Source organism: Astatotilapia calliptera, chromosome 7 (assembly GCF_900246225.1).
Source record: "Astatotilapia calliptera chromosome 7, fAstCal1.2, whole genome shotgun sequence".
NCBI classification, from domain to species: Eukaryota; Metazoa; Chordata; class Actinopteri; order Cichliformes; family Cichlidae; genus Astatotilapia; species Astatotilapia calliptera.
This window is the reverse complement of record NC_039308.1, coordinates 8925508-8948377: the sequence shown is the minus strand read 5'-3', so window position 1 is coordinate 8948377 and position 22870 is coordinate 8925508. Positions and strand designations below refer to the sequence as shown.

The following is a 22870-nucleotide window of genomic DNA, read 5'->3' as shown; positions in this document are numbered from 1 at the left end:
AAAATGAGTGATGTGAACTTGTGTTAATAGTCGGGCCATTTCATTTTGTATAGTTTGGAGATGTGAAAGACATGATTTGTTCAAGCCAGTAAACAGGCCATTACAGTAATATAAGTGTGATGTCACAAATTCTTTGAATATTTGCTTGAGTTCAGCTGAGGAGACTATATGTCACAATTAGGAAATATTCCTTAAAGGAAAGAAACAGGAACGTGACAGATTTTACATGCTAACTGACTTCTGCAATTTTGTTAACAAATTATTCGAAAAATGGCAATTTTGAAATAGGCAAAAAAATGCCATATAGAGCTGGCATCAAGATTAGATTTGCTCTAGTAAAGATGTTACCTTGGTATGTTTAAAGTAGATTGAATGCAGCCTTGCCTCAGTTAGCTGTTAATAATAGCAATGATGGACCAATCCTGGTGAGAGTCCAGATAGCACTGATGGAGGTAATATCTCTAAGGAGCATCTAGCCTATTAATGTAGTTAAGCTATTAAGTGTAATTAGAGAAAAATCAGTAAATGTCTTAGGACAACAAGGACCATCTTAATATGTGTGACTCTTTTCTTTGTCACAGAGACAGACACTGGTGAATGATCACTGATAGTGATAGGATGAATCTGAGTGTCTTTAATATAAAAGTAGGGAAGAGGAACAACTTTATTGCCTGACCGACGGGTTTCGGCTTGTGGCCTTCATCAGGCAATAAAGTTGCTCCTCTTCCCTTCAAGTGTTGCTGGATTGTGACTTTTTCATCCTCTTCACGCACCTTGGGAGTAGGTTAAGTTGTGCCAGAAATTTTTGCTTTAATATAAAAGTAGCCTAAGTGAGAATGTGAGTGGTGTTCTATTGAAAAGATAGACAGTCCCTGTAGGGACATATGAATGCAGAGCATTTCAAAGACCAGAATAATTCATTGTTTAAGAATGTCTGTAGCCTGCAGTTCCTTTGAGCTAGTCCTGTACTGAGCCTATAATTTTTTTTGGATTAAATGGCTGGTGAAGTCTCCCCCTATTATGAGTACCTTAGTACCTTGAGACGGCTGTTGTTGTGACAGCAACAACGCTATATAAATAAAATTGAATGGTGAAGTTTATCTTTTTCTTAATGAATATGGCTACAACTCTTTGTTCTGAGTTTTAGCAGACTGTGCATGTGTGAGAGAACTATAGAGAGGTGAGTGTGTCAAGGTGGAAGGAATCTTGAAGAAAGAAGGCTATGTGACAATTCTGAAAGAAACTCTCAAGTATTTGCAGCAAAACTGGGTCTGGGTTGACAACCCAAAACATGTGTCGCTTCTGCTAAAGAAATAACTCCATCACCAAAGTGAATGTTATTGACTGGTGTGCACAAAAACTTGACTTCAGTCCCATTGGAAATCTGTAGGGTGAACAGAAGACCAAGAGCCACAGATTCACCAAAGAAGAACAAGCTGGGATTGCTTGGGAGACGTGAGGTTTCTTGAAAACTATAACAAATGACTTCAGCAAAACAAAATAGACAAATCCGCTATTAGTATCAGGAGGTCTATTTTGACCATGATAGTTTTTGGTTTTGTATAATAATTTTGTTTCTAACAAGATTGGGCTGGTGCAGCACAGTGGGGCAGTGGTTAGCACTGACGCATCAAACAAGAAAGCCCTGGTTTTGAATCCACCATCTGGCCAGAGCCTTTCTGTCTGGGGTGTGCATGTTCTCTTGGCTTCCTCCTATAGTCCAAATACATGCAGTTTGTGTAGTTATATTAATTGATGATTATAAATTGCCCATAGTTGTCCGTGTTGAATGTGAATGGTTTTCTGTCTCTCTGTGTTAGCCTTGTGTGTACCCCATCTCTTGCCTTCTCCAGCTTGGCTCATTTGATGAGGCATGTGATTAATAGTGGGTCAGTGACTACCTAAGAGACAACTCAGAAATAAATACCTGAAGAAGGCTCTTGAATGTAAGGTGAAAAATGTACAAAAAGTTTTTAAAGTCCAGTAACTTGCTTTTTAAACTCTCAAGATGTTCATGATGGAAACAAATTCACCTGGGTGAGATTTCCTGAACAAGTACTAAGACACCCAAAAACCACCCTGTGTAGGATGAGCTTGCATGTACAGAAGATGCATCTTATTCAATAAAGTTGACTCATAGGTCATAGACGGTTATTTAGTGGCAAACTGGGCAGGAACACGTGACATGTCTTTTCTTGGCTCTCAAAAAAGTTAATAAATGTAAAGCCTCCATAATATAATTGGTAATCGTTGTGTTGTAAAGGTTTGCTGCTAGTAGTTGTAGCGAGACACAGTGAAAGATACAGTGATCTACCAGTCATTTCTTTGTTATGCTAGGAAAGTGTTCAGTAGGCGCACTGATTAATGGAAACATGTGAACATGCATGCAAATGCAGCATATAACGCAAAAACAGTTTGTATATTTCTCATGAACTTTAAAGTCAGTATTTGGTATTGCCATCTTTATTGTTCAAAACAGCTTTAACTCTTTAAGGCAATCTTTTTTGTAATTTCTTTAAGTAGTCTTCAGGAATAGTTTTCCGGGCTTTTAAAGAACATTCCAAACCTCTTCTTTGGATGTTGGCTGAATGGAACTGTTTCAATAATACTAAGGTCCAATCTCTGAGGAGGCTAATCTAAGGCTGATTGTGTCCTCTTCCCTACATCTTATCAAGGCATTTTATGGCATGAATTTATTATTAAAGTTTTAATCCGTATTTCCAAAGAAATTACAATACTGCATAGTATTGTATACTGCATATTAAATCCAGCAGCAAAAGGCAGATCAAAATGAGACTGGTCTAAAAAGAAACTTTCAGTTACTGGCAAACAAAGACAAGACTTCAACCTTTTGGGGCATTACAAGTAGAGATGGCACGATACCACTTTTTTATGTCCGATACCGATATCATAAATTTGGATATCGGCCGATACCGATATGAATCCAATATAATGTGTTTTTCAATTAATAAAACTGTTTTTTTAATATCTTGTTGCATTTTGTATAAGTTCATACTCAAGTTTAAATAAACAACAACACTAAAGCTATTCTGTTATACCTGTATGTAAAAAATACACTGCACCCAAAATATTTCATAGTTCAGCAATACTGATCAATCTAATAATCTTAAACCTACTCCATCCTTCCTATTCTGGTATTTTAAAGAGTACTTAGCAGAAATATTAAGCAACCTAACTAATAGGGTTGCAAACTCCCAGCAAAAAAAAATAGGGAACCACCCCCCACCTCATGATGCTTAATCAACGTAATCAACTTTAATTTGATGCAGTGTGGGGAAAAAAAATGCACAGAAATAAATTATTTTTCAAGAATAATTAAATAGATTCCACATCTTTCTTCAACAGAACTGCAGACTGCACAGATGGTATCTTTCCAAAGGAAAAAGTAGTATAGCTTACTAGGGTATATTAAACTTAACAGTTACTATATACAATCATGGACTTCTATACATTTTACATCAGATTAAAACTTTGGGTGTAAGATTCAGATAATTATTTATTAAAAGCTAGACATTTTAAATGAGAATAAGAAAGAAAAGTATGTCTTTGTGCCCCCTTTTCCCTGTTAATGCCCTATCGGCCCCCCTGGCTAAACTTTGCTAGATCCGCCCCTGCACAGTTACCAGCCGTCAGCTACGTAGAAAAGGATCCTGGTCTAGAAAGTAATATTAAATAAATTCTAACAAAAGCTTATCAAGGTTAAACGTGCTGCTGTTGTTCAGCCGCTGGTTTCCTCTTTCTGGTGCAAAGTGGGCCAAAAACAAAGAAGAGAGACGGACTCGACAGAAAAGCCGATCAGCTGATCATTAATCAGTTTCACGACTGAAGTACCAGCAGGAGAGGGAGGGAGAGAGAGGCAGTTGCTCCATATATCGGTTGTTAAGCTTAACGTGGGAATGCTTTACAAACATTCAGAGATGAACTTACACACTTGCTTTACTTCTCTCTGGGATAACTTCCTCGGAGATGAAATGCCACCAGTTTGGTAGCGAGGCTACAAATACGCACAGCCGCTCTATCACGTGATGCATACTGCTCAGAGTGCTACGGTTATGAGCTGAGTTACGCCGTGTTGCAAGTTTTGTGAGGTGCTTTTTTTGATATTTAATGGATCAGATTACATTTTTTATTTCTCTCCGATATCCGATCCAGTAATTTACGTCAGTATCGGACCGATACGATACGTAATATCGGATCGGTCCATCTCTAATTACAAGGCTTGTGTTTTTCATTAAAAAGACATGAATAATAACTAATGATTAAATACTGAGTTGTTTATAAGCACATAGTGAGTGAAAAAGCTGAGTGAACAAGAAACAGTGCATCATGGGACGCCCCCAGCAGTCTAGGCCTATAGCAGCATAAATAAGGATTCAGGAGGATTCAGGGTCACCAGATCCAATCTTAACTATATACTTTATCAAAAAAGACAGTCCTACATATTTGTTTAATATGCACAGGACATATCCAGGTCAAAAACTAGTCCAAGACTCCTAACAATATTACTGCTGGCCAAGGTAATCCTATCCAGACTAAGTATGTGTTTAGACTATGTTAAAAAATGAGGAGTGGCAGCAGTAAATCTATCTTTCCTCATTTTTACATTTAAAAAAATGTTGCTTAATGCTGTCTGTCTCAGCCCCAGTAAAACTGCATATGCTGTAAGAAATTTGTGGTGATGTGGCAAACAGAGACCAAAGAAAGTGATTGATATTTTGCGAGTATTATGGGCGACGTAACTGCTTGACCTAAGACTTGAGATATAAAAGAAAGTGTGAGTGAGACGGCTTCTATGTAGAAGTAACACAATGCTAATTAAAAGAATTTTCTTCATCAGCAGATGATGTGACATCGCCTTACTCAGTTGCGTAATGTTTAGTGTGTTTAGTAAAATCTGAAACTACCTTTTAACTGACAAACACAACAGCACTGAGCTCTTTTATCTAATGGAAACATTTGTGTTACAGGCTTTCTCTAAAGATTGAACCTGGCAACAGTTCCCCTCGCATTGCTTCTTCTAAAGAAGACCTGGCAGGTAAGTCACACATGGTTGAACTACACTGATAAAAAGCCCTGCAGATATCCACCACTTCCACCAAGTTGTACTCAAAACAAAAATTATTAGCTTTTTCTGTCAAGTCTGCAAGGCGAGGTTATTATAGTTACCTGAAAATGAACTAAAAAGTTCAACTAAATGTGAAAAAACATTTTAGTTAACTGAAATAAAAATAAAAACTAGACTTAAAATTTTTTTTAAAGTAACTGAACTGATTTTTGTGGAGGAAATTTGCTTTGTTTTTAGTATCTATTAGTTTGGTTAAAAAAAGAATTGCAACTTGCCTGATGACTCATTGATAGACACGTTTATTGTGTGTTTATTGTAATACCTGTGCTAATTTTCCAAGCCCTCCATGCAGTAATAAATTTAAAAGATATAACTGTGAAACGAATGAAAACTAAAGTAAAACTAAACATTTTAGAACAATAAAAACTAAACTGAAATAAGAAAATCCAAAAACCTGAAATGGAAAAAGGAAATAAAAATAAAACCTAATTAGAAAATACAAAACTATAATAACTCTGCTGCATGTTCATGACCGTTGAGTTTTCATAAAAAGTATATGTAAAGTACACTATGTGAAGTGCCCTGATGACAGTTGTTTTGCTTTGGTGCTATGTAAATTTACCTGGTATGAACATTTACTTTACACTAAAAACAGAAAAAAAAATTGGGTGTGTTAAAAAGAATAATCAGAGATAAACACAACTGTTCCTGTGGTGAAACAGATCACGCACACACACAGGCACACACATATGCTTTTCTGTAGCACTGTAGTTCCCACAGGTACTCCTACTGTTCATTTTTTCACCATTTCAGTAACCAAGTGAAAGCTATCAGTAGCTAACAACATGAACAAAGAAGCCATCCTCTTTCTGTTTCCGTTGTAAATTAAACCTTCATTTTTTACAGTATCGTGTACCTGGTGGTTTAGACTCTAATGGTGTATTAGTTTATAGTCATTACATGCGGGTGTAACCAACATTTACTTCATAATGTCACATGCTGTGCTTTGGTGCACTGCACTGATAGAAACATTTACCATTTAAGTGATGGTGTTCATTTATTAGTGTAGCATGATGAAGACTACATTCAGGGTTATTTTCTACCCATCTCTACCAGGAAGTAATGTCAGCATCATACAGCCAGACTCAATTGAACTACAGATACCTAAAAAATTGTATGTTATTTCCCACCCGTTGCCTTGTAAATACTATATGATACTGGTTCTTATATAGCACTTTTCTACTCTTCTGAGCATTCAGTGTTTTACACAACTTGTGCATTCACCCATTCACACCAATTCGCACAAGCACATTGTTCTAAGTGCTTTCTAAGAGTCTAATCTGTTTAGCTAGCTAGCTTGATTGAAATAGAAACAAACAGACAAACAATAAAACACACACAAATGTAATGAAATTCAGTTATTAAACATAAACTAAATTGCCAAACACACATATGAATTTGAGTGGCATCCCATATGGTATGTGGCCGACACCATATTAAAGCATACATAGCCTTTAATATGGTGTCGTCCCACTGTTTGCAGCAATAACAACAGCTTCAACTCTTGTGGGAATGCTTTTCACAAGGTTTAGGAATGTCTTTATAGACTTTTTTTAGGATTCTTCTGGAAGTGCAGGTCAGACAATGCTGTTGAATGAGAAGGCCTGGATTTATATCATCCCAAAGGTGTTATATCAGATTAAAGGAAAGACTCCTGGTAACCACTAAAACAAAACTCATCAGTCAAATTGCCGGACAGATACGCCTACCTCCTGGAGAGTGTTGTTCCCTTAATTGGCTGTTGTGAAGGGTTTCTCTTCACCATGGTAATGATTCTGTGATCATCCACCACTATTTTCTTCTGTCTGCTATTCCTAATGTAGCAATTTCTTGGATGTTCTCCCCACCCCCAACCCTCAACAAAAAACATTTGCAGCTCAAGGATGGCTTGTTTCACCTGCATGGAGACCTCGTGTGACCGCATGTTTTTTTCTCAAAATGTAAATGACCCCCCTTATTGTTTTCATTGAATGGGAAACAGGTATTTTATATACTTTAAGTATATCCACAGTCTGTTTAGAATCACCAATAAACCTGACATCTCTCTTTGGACAAATTTGTGTGTATAGGTGTTTTTCTTTCAAGGCGGCTCCATAGTGTAGTAGTTTACATGTCTACTTAACAAGTAAAAGATCTTTGTTTGATCCCTAGCAAAGACACATATAGTTTTGGAGTTGCGTCAGAAAGGGTATCTAATGTAGACAATCTGCCAACTTAAAGATGCAAAGTTCTCTGCTTTGGAGTAATGTGTTTTAATTTTAAAAAATGCTTTGATGAGGCAAAACATTCTAATCAACCTCATATAAAGTGAATAGCACTAATTATATTGTGACGGAGTCAGAAGCATGAGAAACTCAGATCTTTTGCTTTTTATTTAGTTTTTATTTATCAGGAACCATGCACAGTGGCACTTATCTCATATGCAAAAACGTATTTTGTATCAGATTTAACTACTAGTTCATTTTAATTTGCAAATTCTGGGCAGGTGAATATAATGAAAATAAATCTCCAAGTAAGCATGTTGGATGTAAGAGAAATGGTGTAAAGCTCATGTGATATCCAAGACTCACTGGTACTTCTTTAGTGCTTTTTTTACTCTAGTTGAGACTTCATTGAAGCGTAAGCGCTTCATTCTGACGACAACATTCGCAGAAACACTCCCTCTCCAATTAATATATGGGGCATCTCAGGGCTCAGTATCTTTCCCAAAGATACTTTGACATGTAGACTGGAGGAGCTGGGGACTGAGGCATCTGGGCATTCTCCTGAATTACAATGCTCTGCTCTCATCCAGCTGGCTAAGTAGATAAGAGCAACTAGAACCTGCAATTTAATTGTGCAGTGCTAGAGTAACATAGCAGCAACCTTTTTGTTAAAGCAGTTTTAGATTAGGCACCAGTGGAAAAGATGTTGTAGACATCCAGATTTTGGAGGTGTGGTTTCAGTTTAAAAAAACAACAACAGAAAACTAATATAGGGGTGAACACAATGTTTTGGCTAACTAAGGGATTACCTGATTTTCTGTCAGCAGGCTGTCTCATACTGTAAGTGCATGATAGCAGCTAATGGTACTCTCCTCTTGTTGCTTTGATGAAGATTTTCAGTTACATAACATGGCAGAAAAGGGGTGTTCTGGCTGTGTCCACTGTCTTGTTGGCTCAGTCAGTATAAACAAGTCTCATGCACTTCACACAATGCCAAACAGAAGAATTTGGTTTGCTCACTCTCTTTGTGTAAGACTGAGAAAATGTGGTGGACTGAACTGATCAGTTTCACCATCACTGTGTCTGACAAGGTGAAACCGTCTAAATGTTGCTGCTCTGTGTGACGTTAGCACCCTTACAATTTTCCATTCTCATTTTAATAATTGTCCTTGTAAGCCTGTGACTGAATTCTTCGTGGCAGAGACTCCTCACTGTGGTTGATTTCATCCAATCTGTTTTGTAATGTCTGAGCAGCAGATCAAAAAGCTAAACAAGCCTGTATGTGTGCTTGCCACACAATCACTGGGAATGACTGTTCAAAGAACTGTTGTAAGGTAACAGCAGAATTTTACTGCTGCGGCCAACCTGCCAGGCCTGCTTTGTATGAATTGCTTCTCCCGTTGGCTGTCTGAGAAAAACTAAAGGACTGGTTTTAATTTAAATTATAATCTTTTCATCACACAAAACTAATATCTTTTAATCTTTACAGCATACAGACAGAGTATAAGCAGCATGTATTAACTTCAGTAACAACAAGAAGAGGCAGTCCTCCAGCAGCAGAACCCTTATCTCAACATCATGGAGTTACTCTGAGATTACGAAAACAGGCAAAAAGCACTAAAACAATATGTTTGCTAAGTACCTTCAAAACTGCTTATATCAAGAAACAATGCTTTTTAAAGACAAAAGCAGCAAACAAGAGTAGATTTGATTTTTGTGTGTTTTTGTGCTTCTCAATATTGTAAAAGTCATTTTCGTTTGAGTCACTCTCAATCTAATTTGATCTAAAAGTGAGCTAAACCAGTTAACCTGTCTCATAATAACCTAAAAACAGATCCAACATTTTCTAGCGCATTCTGAAAATGCACTTTTCAGCACAGTGTGTCTCAGTTTTTCTTTTTTTCCTCCACATCATTCTACTCTTATTATGAAGAAATGCTGCAGTCATATATTAAGGACTCTTGTCAGCATATCATTTTGGCTTAACTGTTGTTCTTTGGTGAGATATGGGAGGCAATGGATAATGTTTTATTTCTTAAAAAAGGCTGAAAAACACACAATGATTCCCACCTCTTGCTGATGAAACTAACCGCCAATAAAACCACTCTCACTTAGAATAGTTACAATCATGTGGTAAATTAAAGAAAATACTTTTGGCAATTAAAGAAATGAAAATTAGAGTTTTCATTAGACTTATTCTGCTGAGTGTGAATGTTTCCAGAGCAAGCAACAATAATCCAAACCAGCAGGAGCTTTTGTCAGCTGATAATTAAGCCATATTAAGAACGTTCTTTCCTAGAAAAATCACTTTATTCCCAGTTTTGGGAAAAGAAACTGCCTTAATGTGTGTTATATTCCTTCAATTTACCTTTACTGCACTGCAATACTGATTGCTAATAGAGCTCTAAATCTATTCCTCCTGCTGGTAGAACGATTCTGATTTCAACAAATTCCACATTACATCATGACTGGGAATGCATCTGCTTTCCCAACAACCCCACCAATAGACACAATCATATACAGCTGCTTGTATGTCTTTTGTTCAGCTCTGTATGCTCCATATGAGATCAAAAGATCCTGCTATACTAAAAAATCTTTAAAAAAAAATAACTTCATGCAAATCTAAAGTGTTCAAAGCTGAACATGCTGAACACAGACTGGCCTTATGGGTCCCAAATGGTCAAAATGACTGGCCCCCAGTGGGTTTCCAGTGAGAGGGAAGGCACAGTGAGTCAGAGGTTCCACTGGCGCAGAAAGCACATAGGAACAGTGGATCAGTTTACTAGTCCATCAGCAGTGCTGCCAGAAACTGTGACTGGACTGATGATAAATTTATGTAGGCACTTACACGGGATGACTGCACTGATTAATTATGTTAACAAAGGCTTTTATGTGGTCAGTTTGCACCTTACCAGTGCCCTCTAGTGGCTGTGGTGTTGAGTTGTTTTTTTTAATACACCCTGAGGTCTCAGAGTGTGGCCAGCAGGCCAGTGAAAGCCCTTGGTACCTTTTTATGTGCATTTATAAGGAATGCACTCTTACTTCTAAGCCCTTTGAAATGAGAATAAGCATATGCATGTATGTGTTTCATTTGTAGCATCCCATTAAATGTAAACCCTGTTTAAATTCAAGTCTGAAAAGATTTGTGATCGGCCAGAGGTCCTCTGTCATAAACTATATTTTATTTTAGTGAATTTGTTTCACACACTAATTGAATTACAATATGATTATGGGTTTTGTTGATTTTTGGCCAGTGATTTCAAAAAATCCTGCTTTAATGCTCCATAAGCCTTAATTCTCTGCATTGTTAATAATTGATCTAGTTTCTAATATCAGAAGTGTTCTTTGTGCCTTAATATATTATTTAAGGTCTCACACAGACTAGTAACCAATAAGCGGCACATAACCTGAAAGTCTCAATACCAGGCAAATAAAGGACTCGCACTTGTTCCACTGCTGCTTTTGTTTGCTACTTTGAAGATGTGAAAGAAAGAAATTCAGATATACAGTAACCAATTTATCATGAACCCTTTTTTTGCGCTGTCAGAAGAAAATCATTGTGAAATAATAAATGTGAATGGGATTAAATAAGACACATGAGTTTCAAGTAACCAAAGTAGCCTACTACAAGTCAATTTAAAAGAGTTGCACATAAGTAAATTGCACATAAGTACTATTAATGACCTTTTATGTTTCAGGTCTGTGTGAGGTATCAGCCTCTATGAGGTATAACCGACGACCTACTTGCCCTGATGCGTCTGTGGGGGTTCATATTCCCACCCCCCCTCCCTCTCACCACAGGAAGAGTCACAGTCTAGGAAACAAGTAAGCAGAACAAGCTATTACCAATTTTAATAGTAGTAATAATATTAAAACAATATTATTAAAATAATTCATCCTCATGGCATGTTCTTGTTTAACATTTTGGAGCACAAGCCTTTATTAGGGAATTAAACAGACTTCACTGAAAGCAACACAGAAAAATACAGTGTACTGAATACAAATAATATGAGTGCTCATAGAAGGACAAACTAATGCTTTTTTAAAAGCAGTAAAATCCAAGTCATTCTTGGCCTATAATGTATAAATCCAAAATGTTTCCAAAAAGCTTTCATTGACTGGTATGGAAAGGAATGGTTGTAATATGGACAGTGCACTGTTATGGGGGTGTAGGTAGTCCCATAGTCCAATTCATGGTCTGCAGTGTACAATGACTGATCCATGGTTGCCCATTGTTTCTGTATCTGTATTCTCCAGCTGTTTGATCGTTTTGTACACATCAGTATTGTCCTCAACAAAAGCAGAGTAATGAGTTATAAACGAATCTGACTTGGAAAAAAAAATCTGTGTAATATAATAACTCTGTAAGGTTGTCATTGCCTAACTGGTGTTTGGAATTCCCATGCTGCTCTTTCCATATGAAGGGGTGACAAACAAATGAGAGTTACCCAACAGGAAGCCATTAAGGACATTAAATAACCTGCCTTAAATGAAGACTTACTGTCTTTCTATAAACTGTTTAAACCATTTGAGATGCATTCATGTTATTTGTAATTAGTAGTATGGTGTGTTGGTTATGGAATATTGGTTTATATTTGACAAATATCATAGACTTTACATGCATTCAAAATATTATTTAAAAATAGAGGACTAATGTAATGTTGGCCGTTTCCAACAGAGCGCGATAAAATGGTAGAAAGATGGGAACAAAAGAAAGAAAACACATGCAACATGTTAGGCACACTTGTCGAACTCCAGGCCTTGAGGACCGGTGTCCTGCAGGTTTTAGATGTGTCCTTGATTCAACACAGCTGATTTAAATGGTTAAATTACCTCATCAAGATTTCTTGAAGTTCTCCAGAGGCCTGGTAATGAACTAATCATTTGATTCAGGTGTGTCGACCCAGGGTGAGATCTAAAACCTGCAGGACACCAGCCATTGAGGCCTGGAGTTCGACACCCCCGTGTTAAATGAATGAATTCTTGTCCAGAAAATAATATTGTCTTTTATGCTTGTTCACAGTTATAGAACAAGAATAGAACAAGCAGAAAAAAGGATGATAGATTCAAAGTGAACTTCAAGGCCATGAAATGCTTCTGTTACCTACAATCAGTGTTCAGGATTTCTTTACCTGAGCCATGACATGACACATAAAATGTACAACCAGCATCTCTGTTTCATTGATTGTCTGATGGTTGATCTCTGTCCACAGTGTGATGTGTCAGTATGGCATGTCAGAAAGCAGGAGTGCCACATTTCCTATAGAGAAAACACGACACCTGCTAGATGACAGCTTCTTAGAATCTCAGAGCCCAGTCAGAAATGATCCGCACAGTACATCTGTGTCCAATGGCCTGTCATTAGGTATGTGTGATGAAAATATTCCCAAGTATTCAATTTATTAGCAAAACCAAATCTTTAGACTTTTACATTTGTTTTTCTTTTTTCCTATGATAGGCAGTAGTGAAAGTTCCTTTTGGGAGGAGCTATCACCTGCAGTGGAGAGGTGAGAGACAATTATAATTGTAACAATTTTGAAATAGGAATTTTTTTTAAATGACAGTTTTTTCCCCCCACAAATTTTCACATTAACGGGGAAAAAGAACTTTGTTTTAGAACCACTAATAGGTTGTAGTACAATGAGATGAAAAGACTATTATCAACAGTATTTTGGTCAGTCCCTTTAGAATTTATCACCCCGCTGTCCTTATACTGAAGCTATGATAAATTCATTTTAAAATTTTCAATGAGGCTTAAAGTTATTAGAACAGCAGTTCTCTGTAGTTAACAGATATTCCAAAAAGAGGAAATGCAATTTTGCAAATGAGGTAGATTATTTTCTGTGTAGAGGCTGGGAGTGGACAATATGACATGTTTAGTCATATATTACTGTAAAGTGTTGACTTTGGTTTACACTTCGGGTTCGATGATGTTGAGCACTGACCTATCCAACCACGAAGGCTGACTATGATAATTTATGACAAACAGGGGCCGCATGTATGCAACACTGGGCCCGAACTGGAGGGTCCCTCTTCGCAACTCTCCCCGGAGCCGAAGCTATGTTTACAGGTACAGTGAATCAACAAAGTAAGAAATTAGTATTACAGTCTTAAAAGAGAATGAAGTCATTATTTGTATTTGACACACATGTTTGATGTTTTAACTCCCTTCATTTCCTGACTGCTTGGATGTTAGAATTATGTTGCTTTGCTTTCCACTTAATTAAAAAGAGATTTTCTAGTTATAGAAACACTGACTGTATGTTGTGATATGGTCATTGTTTAAGTCTCTAAAGTGTCCGTTTACCAAATTAAGTAGGAAAACACCACACAGTGACGTTCATGGTTTGCCAGCAGCTATTTTTAGAAACAATTATGGATGTTCCTTTTGTTTAAAGAGTCTCTTAAAGGTAGCTTTAACTGCACTCACTGAGCTCTGAATACTGTTTTAGTTGCTTACAGTGTTAAATGTTCTTTACTACCCAACATCCTTAGCTACTCTGCTACCAACTCCTGCTATGGATGCAGTGAAGCTGGTAGAGTGACCATTGAAGGACCACTGCGAAGGAAAACACTGCTGAAGGAGGGACGAAAGCCCAAGGTATGGTGAACTGTTAAGAGATATACTCTAAAACACTTCTTCAGTAGAGACTCAGAGAAGAGAAACACACAGAACTTCTTGCTAGCAAGGGCAGCCTCCAGAACTGAGACTCGCACTGAGGACTGCCCTGGTCTTTATTTATATGCTTCAGTGAGCGTTTGTTCCTTACATTGGAATGTGGAGGTATACGTGTGTGTGTGTGTGTGTGTGTGTGTGTGTGTGTGTGTGTGTGTGTGTGTGTGTGTGGGGTCAGAGTGTGGCCCCATAAACGACTTCCCTTAACCTGCTGGTCTGGAAAATCCAACAGTTCATCTATATGTAAAAAAACACTTAGACTAAAACTGACATAGCTACGTTAATCCTACCGTAAAAGAATAAGACAAGGTACGACCTCTCCCATGCTCCTAGGATGTGGGGGTGAACGCCAGAACACCCTGGAATGTTACAGACCTCCTAGGATGAGACATTCTTTCAATATGCCACCAACTATATACTTCTAAACACAAATGATTACATGCAGTATTCTACCATATGCAAACTTATATCATTAAAAGATTATACTGACTACTAAGTACAATTTTCCATTGACATGAACTTTCATTGTTGTTTAAGTGAGTTATTTTGCATTCAGTCTAGTACTGAATATCAGCAACTTAAAAAAAAACTGTGAGCTGACAGTGAGCTGTTTTCAGCCTCTCTATATATTTCTCTCTAACAGTTGTCCTCGTGGACCAGATTTTGGATCATTTTGTCTGGATCAACACTGACGTTCTATGGAGCGAAAGCACTGAGGGACTCTGAGAGGAAGCATGTAAGTGTGATGCCTTGGAAACATGAGTCTACACCTAAAGTCATGTGAAAAAGAAAATACCCCCTCTTCCAGTTGTAAGGTTTTATGTATGAGCACATAATTACAAAAAAGTCTGTTCTTTACTGTGTTTAAACTTTATTTAAATAAAAGCTCAAATGAAAAACAAAACGAGACAACTGACAACAGTGTGTGAAAAACTAAATACACCTAATTAGGGCTGCAATTAGCAATTCCTAGTTATTGAGTATTATGTTGATTAATCAAGTAATTGGATAAGAAATGCTTTTGTCTTATTAATGAAGACTAATAAATATTCAAAATAGAAAAAACACAGGTCTGAACTGCTCATTGGTTTGCATTTCAGAAATTGCAAGGTTTTAAGTTTAACTGCATACAACATCTGTCAAAAAATGTTTTGATTGTATTTAACCCATATAAAATTTTATGTTTTTAAAGAAAACATTTTCTTAAATGCATAACTAACTAAATAATCTCAAGTACAGTCAAAGCTCAAAGTAAAATAAAAAAAATGCATAAAATAAAACTGCCTATACTCTGCTTTTATGGAATGCTTTCTTAGGGCCCCAATATATCATTTTGTCATTTTAGTTGGCTTTTGGGACAAAAGCAGGTAGTGTGACAATGATAAAATAATAATAAAAGCATTAGGAATTATTTGACATTAACCTTGTCCTTAATTTGGTTGTACTAGATCATGGCAAGTGAAACAAACATGAAACTCTTTAGAACAGAGGCTCCAAATTTGATCTTATTACTGAAAATATATTATTATTGTTATTATAATTATTAGTGTGACTACTAGACGATGGCGGCCCTTTTGTTTGGCTCTCTGTTAGTGTTCTATTGTGTGTTTTTCTTTCCGGGTATGCTTTCAGTGCATTGGCAGTGTGTTTGGTATCATTGTCATGATCTTCACAATTAGATGCACTATTTTTATTTCTTAAGAACTTGACTTTCAGACACTGTTCATGTGGTGTAGGGTTTTTTTTTATTTATTTTTTTATAACTGTCACTTCTTCATTTGTGCTTCACATGTCTGGAAATACACACTGCATTGAGCTGACAAATGCCAAGTTTTCAGTAACAGCTCTTTGAAAAGCAACTCGTTGAAGAAAAAGTATGCTTCTATGCCTGTCAAACTGTGTTATTTGTGGCACTTTAGTAGATTCAGCTAACACAATGTGATCAAATGATGTGTTTTTGTGACAGCCATCTAGTAACAAAATAACAAAGTTTTTATGTTCGAATGATTGTGTAAGTGGGTTATTAAACAAAAAAATCATTCCACTGAAAATGGTCAAGTAGTAAGGACTGGTCTTTAAATGAGTAAAAAAGCAGCCAATGCCTAACGAACAATCTTGAAATGCCTTCAGAAAACCTGGAGAACTGTTGCTCAAGACCACTTTTAAAAAAATACAAGGAAGTCTGACTCCCTGGGGTGCTGTGTAAAATGTCATCAGAAACAGAATGTGATTATTTTCCAAACTAACTAATTAACCCATCTTTTATTCAGAACAGAGCATAGGAAACATATCAAATATTTAAAATTAGAAAATAATGTTATAAAGAGTTTGCGCAAACCAAGTTTATTGTAATTTTTTATTAATTTTCAATATCTGCAGCAGTGAATAGGGAAATTTTTGTGACTACTGGATGTAATAATTTCAGATTTCTACAGTCATATGATGTGAAAATGATCACAGATGTACCTGAGGACATATTTTATTTTATGTGATGTTTGCAGAAAAATATTTGTGTTCCAATTATTATATATTTTTTTTATATCTGCTCATGCAGGAGAGAATGGGATAATATAGTGATGTAAAAAGCTAAAAATTTTAAATGCTCCCACCATAAACCTTGAAAATCTTCATAGCTCCACTTGAAGATAGCTTGAACAAGAATATAGAGTTAATAAAAAAAACTTGATAACAGCTTGGTTATATTCTTAGATATACTCCATTGTACAGCAGGACCTTGAGGCAATTTTGCTGCAATGTCCATTCCTGGAAAGATTAACAAATGTCTGAGGTGTTTTCCACCTTATTGCTTTAGAATTATGGGCTTTAAATTGTTTGGAAATGTTCTTATTACACTTCCTAGATTAATTGCTGATGTCTTTCCTATTCTTTTATAGAGGTAGTCACAGGTTACTTAATTCCTATGAAAACAGATAAGGCTTTCCGTTACAAATTTGCACAGTGGTGCCTCTTTATTCTATTATGTTTTCTTTCCTGTTCATAGAAGAAATGAATGAATTGGTCGTCATGCATCAAATGCTGAAAATGAGAAGTTTATTTTTCCTAAAGCCTCTCCTCATTTTGAACAACACATTTGAAAAATGATGGAAAGGAACGTGTTGAATCCGTGTCGCAAAACTCTCAAAGTTAGAACTCATCTCTCCACATCACATTTTTGTCTTTTTCTAGTCTAGAACACACTAAGCTTGTGCTCTGCTGTAAAGTTGTAAGGAACTTTGATCTAACCCAAATGGTTAGTACTGGACAACTGGTCAAAATTTCTTGTGGCAAGCTTTAGTGAACAGTGATGACAATTGGACAATTGTCCAAGATATGGCGGGGCATTTGGAAACTACACACTACACTACTACACATAAAGATCTGCTGCTAATGTCTTGACACTTTCAGAGAAACTATGTCCACATTTTGGCTTTAAGTGTGTATTGCACAGCCACATAAAGTTGTATTTAAGGTGAAGGTTTTCCCCTGATAAGTGCAGAATTGTACAGTGAGGGCAAGTGGATAAATTCATTTTATGCTCTGTGTTTGCCACAGTACAAGTCAAGGCCTTGTAAAAAAGTTTGTGTGACTGGCTGGATGGTGGTACTGCCAGATGACCCAGCCCGACCCAACATCTTCCAGCTCAGTGACCCAGAAAAAGGTCAGCCTCCCACCATCAGCAAAACTTGCCTATTTTATTTGTCTTTTTTGTCTTTATTCATGTGACTATTTTAGATACTCACATGAAGACCATTTATGTCACTTTACAGGCAATGTTTACAAGTTCCAGACGGGGTCCAGGTTTTCAGCAATCATCTGGCACAAAAACCTAGAGGAGGCTTGTAGAAAAAGTAGACCTCAGGTAAGCTAAGCACACACAACATATCGTTTGGCTCGCTCGTCTGGTTTGGTCAGATTAAACGGTCCTTTTTCATTAAAACGTGATTTAAACAAATTTCATTTTATTTTATTAAAGCAGTATTCCTTCTTGTGTTGTATTTGCAGCACTGGTTGAGCTCAACTAGGTCCTGTTTATTTTTGAGGAGTAGCAGCTCTACTCTGAACCACTCTTAAATGACTGAACTCCTCATCCTGTCTCTGAGAGGCCAGTCAACCTTTAGAGAAGGTTTGCTTAAACCACTAGCATCTGCTAGCTTATTCTTTCAGTCACTACCTAAAGCTCATGACCATAAGTGAAGGTAGGGACATAATAAATAAACAAAACTACAGCTTTGCTAGGGATCAATCAGCTGATTTCAGTTCGTGTGTCAGAGGAGAAAAATAGTGGCGCAGTCTCCATCGTGGATATGGACATTACTTTTATTTTTATTGCACAAAAGGATGAAAGCGCGATGGTAAAGTGGAGACTTTTCAAGGACAGAAACAACTGCATTATACTGTTAACACAATTTTGGAACTTTGCAAGCACCTGCAAAGGAAGCATGCTAACATTAAGCTAGCCAAAAATCTAGAGTGATATTAAAGCTGAGTAAATGCTCACTCCAGCCCAGCACCATGATAAAGTGAGCTGCTGCTGAACTTCAACAGGTAACAAACTGATGAGCAGTCAGGCTGCAGGCTCTGTTTCTACCGGTTCAAGTTTCTAAAGTAGAATCACTGTGGCAGTTGCTTTAAAGCAGGAGTGTCAAACTCCAGTCCTCGATGGCCAGCATCCTGCTTGCTTTTGAGATATCCCTGCCCTACCTGCTGCTGATTACCTGGATCAGGTGTGCTTTGCCAATAAGAAGCTACAAGGGCAGGTTAGTTGGAAAACAAGCAGCACAGCAGCCCTCGAGGTCTGGAGTTCAACACCTGTGCTTTAAAGTCTCTTTGTGCTGGTTTCCATCTCTGATTTGTCCTGGTGTGTGGGGGCTGTAGCTTGTAGGTTTATATTGTTAAATAGTAATTATGAGACTGTGTGTTTCAGATCATTTTACAGAGTAAAATGAAAGTAACATAACAAGTAGTATAACCAAAGTCTGTCTTCTGGGTTAATTAAGTAACTTACTGTATTAATTTTAAGAAAAATTGTTCTGTGTAATATGTGCAATGATTAATTTTGAGTAATGACCCCAACACTCATCACAACAAAGAGAAGAAATGCCTCCAACATGCACAAACATTTGACCATGCAGCATGTAATTAATTTTCATGAATCAAAGTGGAGCCAAGAGTGATATCAATAATGTAATTGGAATTGCTAAATTCTTATCAATCCCTAGTCATCATTCTCTTCGCCACAACAGACTGGTACAGGATCTGCCTCACTGAAGTCACAGTCCCAATCTGTGTGTCAATATTCTGCTTCCCTCACTCATGAACAACATCTCAAAGACTCCTCCACTTGGGGCAGCAGCTTGTCCCTAATGAGTACTGTGCACTCCGCCCTTTTCCAGCTGAGGACCATGGCCTCGTTCCTCATTCTTAATCTTTTATAGAATCATCAGACAGATGATGTTGTTTTGTGTTTAGTGAATCAAAAAAAAGGAACTGAAACAGCTATACAAATAGGAATGTGGTGTTTGTTAGTTTCAAAGTGTAAGCAAAAAACACACCTTTGCACATATAGATGCACAGAAATGTTTGTATTCAGTCCTTTAGCTGGTCACCTTCAGCACTTCTGGTCTCCAGCCTGTCACTTACTGTGCATTCCTAGTTTTGCCAAATTATTTAAAAAAAATTATTTTAGTGAGTCAAGGTAAACTGAGGAGCATCTACATATTTGCAGTGCTGTTTCTCTAAACTAACTTGTATTACAGAGTGGTATATGTGATGCATACAGTTATTTAGAGTTGCTATGAAAAGAATGTAAATTCAATGCTTCAATTCAAGTTAGTTAACGTCAGTGCTAGCAACTTTCACAAGTTAGTTGTCGGCCATTAGGATTATCAAGGACTCAGAAAATAGCATCATATGAGACATTTTGGCTATTTTGTGAACCGCATTGTAGAGATGGATCTTCCTTACTGTTGACAGTTGAAAGTGACCAATCACAGGAGAAGACACTAAACATTAAAGGACTGTCTGGGTACACAGTCTAGAAATTCTTCATCATATACCACATTCCCTCTTATTCAACCTACTAGTTGCTTGTTGTAATTTTTTCCATTACTTGTGCTAAATATCTGCTCTGTTCTCTCAACAGATACCTGCAAACCTTATGTCATTTGAATGAGAGCAGCCTTTATTGAGCAGGATATTATCGTGCCAAACTGTTGTTTGAGAATTACAGACTGAATAAGGAATTTGATAATGCTGACATCAGCATTAGAGTCAAGAAGAATATGACACTGTCGAAGAAGCTCTGCGATGCTGGATGTGTGACTGTCGTGCCAGTGCACCTGCTTTGATCTTCACCAGAACAAGTCTTATATGATGTCTATAAAAATCCAATCAATGGAAGACTTTTGTGGGGTTGGATTCGTTCCCTAAGTTTCCATGTTCTCTGTTATTTGTTACGCTGCTATAATGTGTGCATGAACACGTTGGTTTTTGGCCCATGTTGGGCTTATAATTGGGTGAAAAGATGCATCAGTGTATAAATGTGGATGACAGTGTTAGATGACCGTTAGATTTAGTTTAGTCTGAGTGTCATCGTCATAAGGAAGTGGAAGGTGGGAAGTGCACATCCCCACTCATAAACTTTTATTCACCAGAAAAAATGTGACATCATCTCAAGGCCTCGTTATTTTAATGAAGGATCAGTACTGTAGCAAAAATGACAGAAGCTGAGTCTTCATTACCTTCAGCCCTGTGACTTACAGTTTGACTGAATCTAATCCAGAATAGAAGATTTGTACATACAAACGCAGGAATTAACCTTAAAGGTTGTTTTATGATTAAGATGCGATGCTCTTGTGGGGATGAAGCCCTGGATCTGTGTTTACCCCTGCTACCTCAGTTGGTAGTCCTTGTGTAAAATGTGCTTGCAAATGTATGTAACAAGATTTACAAACAATTAATATTTTCTACAGAACAAATGAAAAATAGTAAGATACCATGGAAACAATACTGAACAAAGAGGTGATTCCAGTTAATAAGCAGAAGACAGCCAGCTGTTGTCTACACCAGTATGCTGAGGCAGCTAGTTGAGTAAAATTAAAGTGAATTCCAATGAAATACCAATTTTTCATTAATCAAATGTGTGTAAATACTGTATTTATGTAAAAAAAGAGTTTATTTTTGACAATTGGCTGTAGAAGGGAAAAGGATATGATGGATTGTTGTTGATTCACCAGCTGCTGTGGGATTCTGCTCTTCAGAGACACTGTTGGTAAGCCCACCGTAAAACTTGGATGGACTCCTGTTCTCCAACTGAAGGACATCAGGATAAAACTCCATTAGCAATGGCATTAATTAATGATCTGCATCAAAATCAAAATATTATGTTGATTTTAAATACTAATTCTGTTTTATTGGATGGGACTTGTTTTTTTGTAAATTTTACCAATAACTGAATCAGTGGTCAGAGGTGGCAAAAGTACAGCCGTGTGAGTCAGCAAAGCTAGCCAGCTAGCTGGCTGGCTTAAATGGGTTTTCAAGTGAGAAGAACCATTTACTTTACTTAGGTAGATGTACAAATACTTTTTAGTAAAAAATACTCCAGTAAAAGTTAAAGTACTGATTCAACTTCTTTACTCGAGTGAAAAAGTACAAGCTCCTAAATATATATCCAAAGTAAGAAAAGTAGGTCTTTGAAGGACCTTTCCAAGCACGACTGTTTTGTGCAAAGCTAAATGAACCTCTTTCTACAGTGATATAATAGTGGTATATGGGAATACCAACTTTTTTGACTTTGCATCCACACCTAAACAGAAAAATTAGTACAGTCAGGAGTTAACTTGAAATTTAGCAGGTGGGGGAACGATAAGATCAGTTGCAGTGACTCAACATGGGGAAAAGAATTACAACTCAATAATTTCTATTGTAAGCTATAGTAGATTTTCTTTGTGTACATGCTGTTATCAGCTAACCTGTGTTGAGCTGCTTCGAGGTTTATTGCTGTTTGTGGATTTGCACAACTGAATTCAACAACATGTAACCCAAGTTTTCATGAGTTATCTTGGCTTTCCGTCCCTTACACATACAGTACACTGTTTATATTGTCTTTACTGAGTGAGTTTAAGCATTGTCAGCTTAAATGCAAATTCATCTCTGCTACACTTGCTGTAACCTAACACTGACCATGAACACCACAGCCAGTGTTCCCCTGTGAAAAACAGTGTTTCATCACAGTACAACAAGCTAACCTGTTTATCCTGCATTAAACTGCCAAGTATTTCAATAACACAAAATTAGTATACTTAGTTTGTTTTGCAGGACATTTCACAATATGAAAAACATAACTTCATATCATATACAGGTACAATTTAAATTAAAATGAGGACATACGTTTGCTTTAAATTCCCAGCTTATCAAATGTCACTGAGTAGTCCTCTTCTTTAAATAAATAAATCCTGTTTAAATCCTGTCTGTCTTACATTTGTGTTCATCTTTGAGTGAAGTTTTTGTTCTCCCTGCTAAATACAGCTACTGAGCCATTTGCACACAGACTCACTGTGTAACAAACTGCACACAAACAGTTTGTGTGGTTGGTGATATTGTTAACGTGATATGACACGTTAGAAACATCGCATTTTAAATCACCTGCCTGTTGTTGTTTTTTTTAAGATATACATTTGGCATACTTTTTTTTCCCTCTTTCCTCCCTTTGTATGTGATAAGCAACGATGTTGATATCCCAATAGAATTGTTGATTGATTGATTGCTTGATGTGCGAAGGTGTGTAGTGATGTAAAATAATATCTTACCTCAAATGCGTTACCTCAAAAGTAACAAAGTATATTT

At 36.9% G+C, this 22870-nt stretch overlaps 1 protein-coding gene across 3 annotated transcripts in view; it reads left to right on the top strand.

Annotated features, from left to right (window-relative positions):
* LOC113025299 (ras-specific guanine nucleotide-releasing factor RalGPS1) overlaps positions 1 to 22488 on the top strand; it is a 95256-nt gene extending 72768 nt beyond the window's left edge. For 2 of the 3 annotated variants that reach the window (XM_026172892.1, XM_026172893.1), the window contains exons 12-21: positions 4989 to 5056; positions 11049 to 11175; positions 12564 to 12715; positions 12809 to 12857; positions 13340 to 13420; positions 13846 to 13951; positions 14670 to 14762; positions 17579 to 17684; positions 17794 to 17885; positions 20169 to 22488. In XM_026172892.1, coding sequence (XP_026028677.1) covers positions 4989 to 5056; positions 11049 to 11175; positions 12564 to 12715; positions 12809 to 12857; positions 13340 to 13420; positions 13846 to 13951; positions 14670 to 14762; positions 17579 to 17684; positions 17794 to 17885; positions 20169 to 20198 — 904 coding nt within the window. In that variant the 3' untranslated portion in view covers positions 20199 to 22488. Of the gene's footprint in view, positions 1 to 4988; positions 5057 to 6969; positions 8166 to 11048; positions 11176 to 12563; positions 12716 to 12808; positions 12858 to 13339; positions 13421 to 13845; positions 13952 to 14669; positions 14763 to 17578; positions 17685 to 17793; positions 17886 to 20168 lie in introns of those variants that run through there. The other variant, XM_026172894.1, reaches the window with a different exon arrangement.
* Positions 22489 to 22870: the final 382 nt, after the last annotated feature.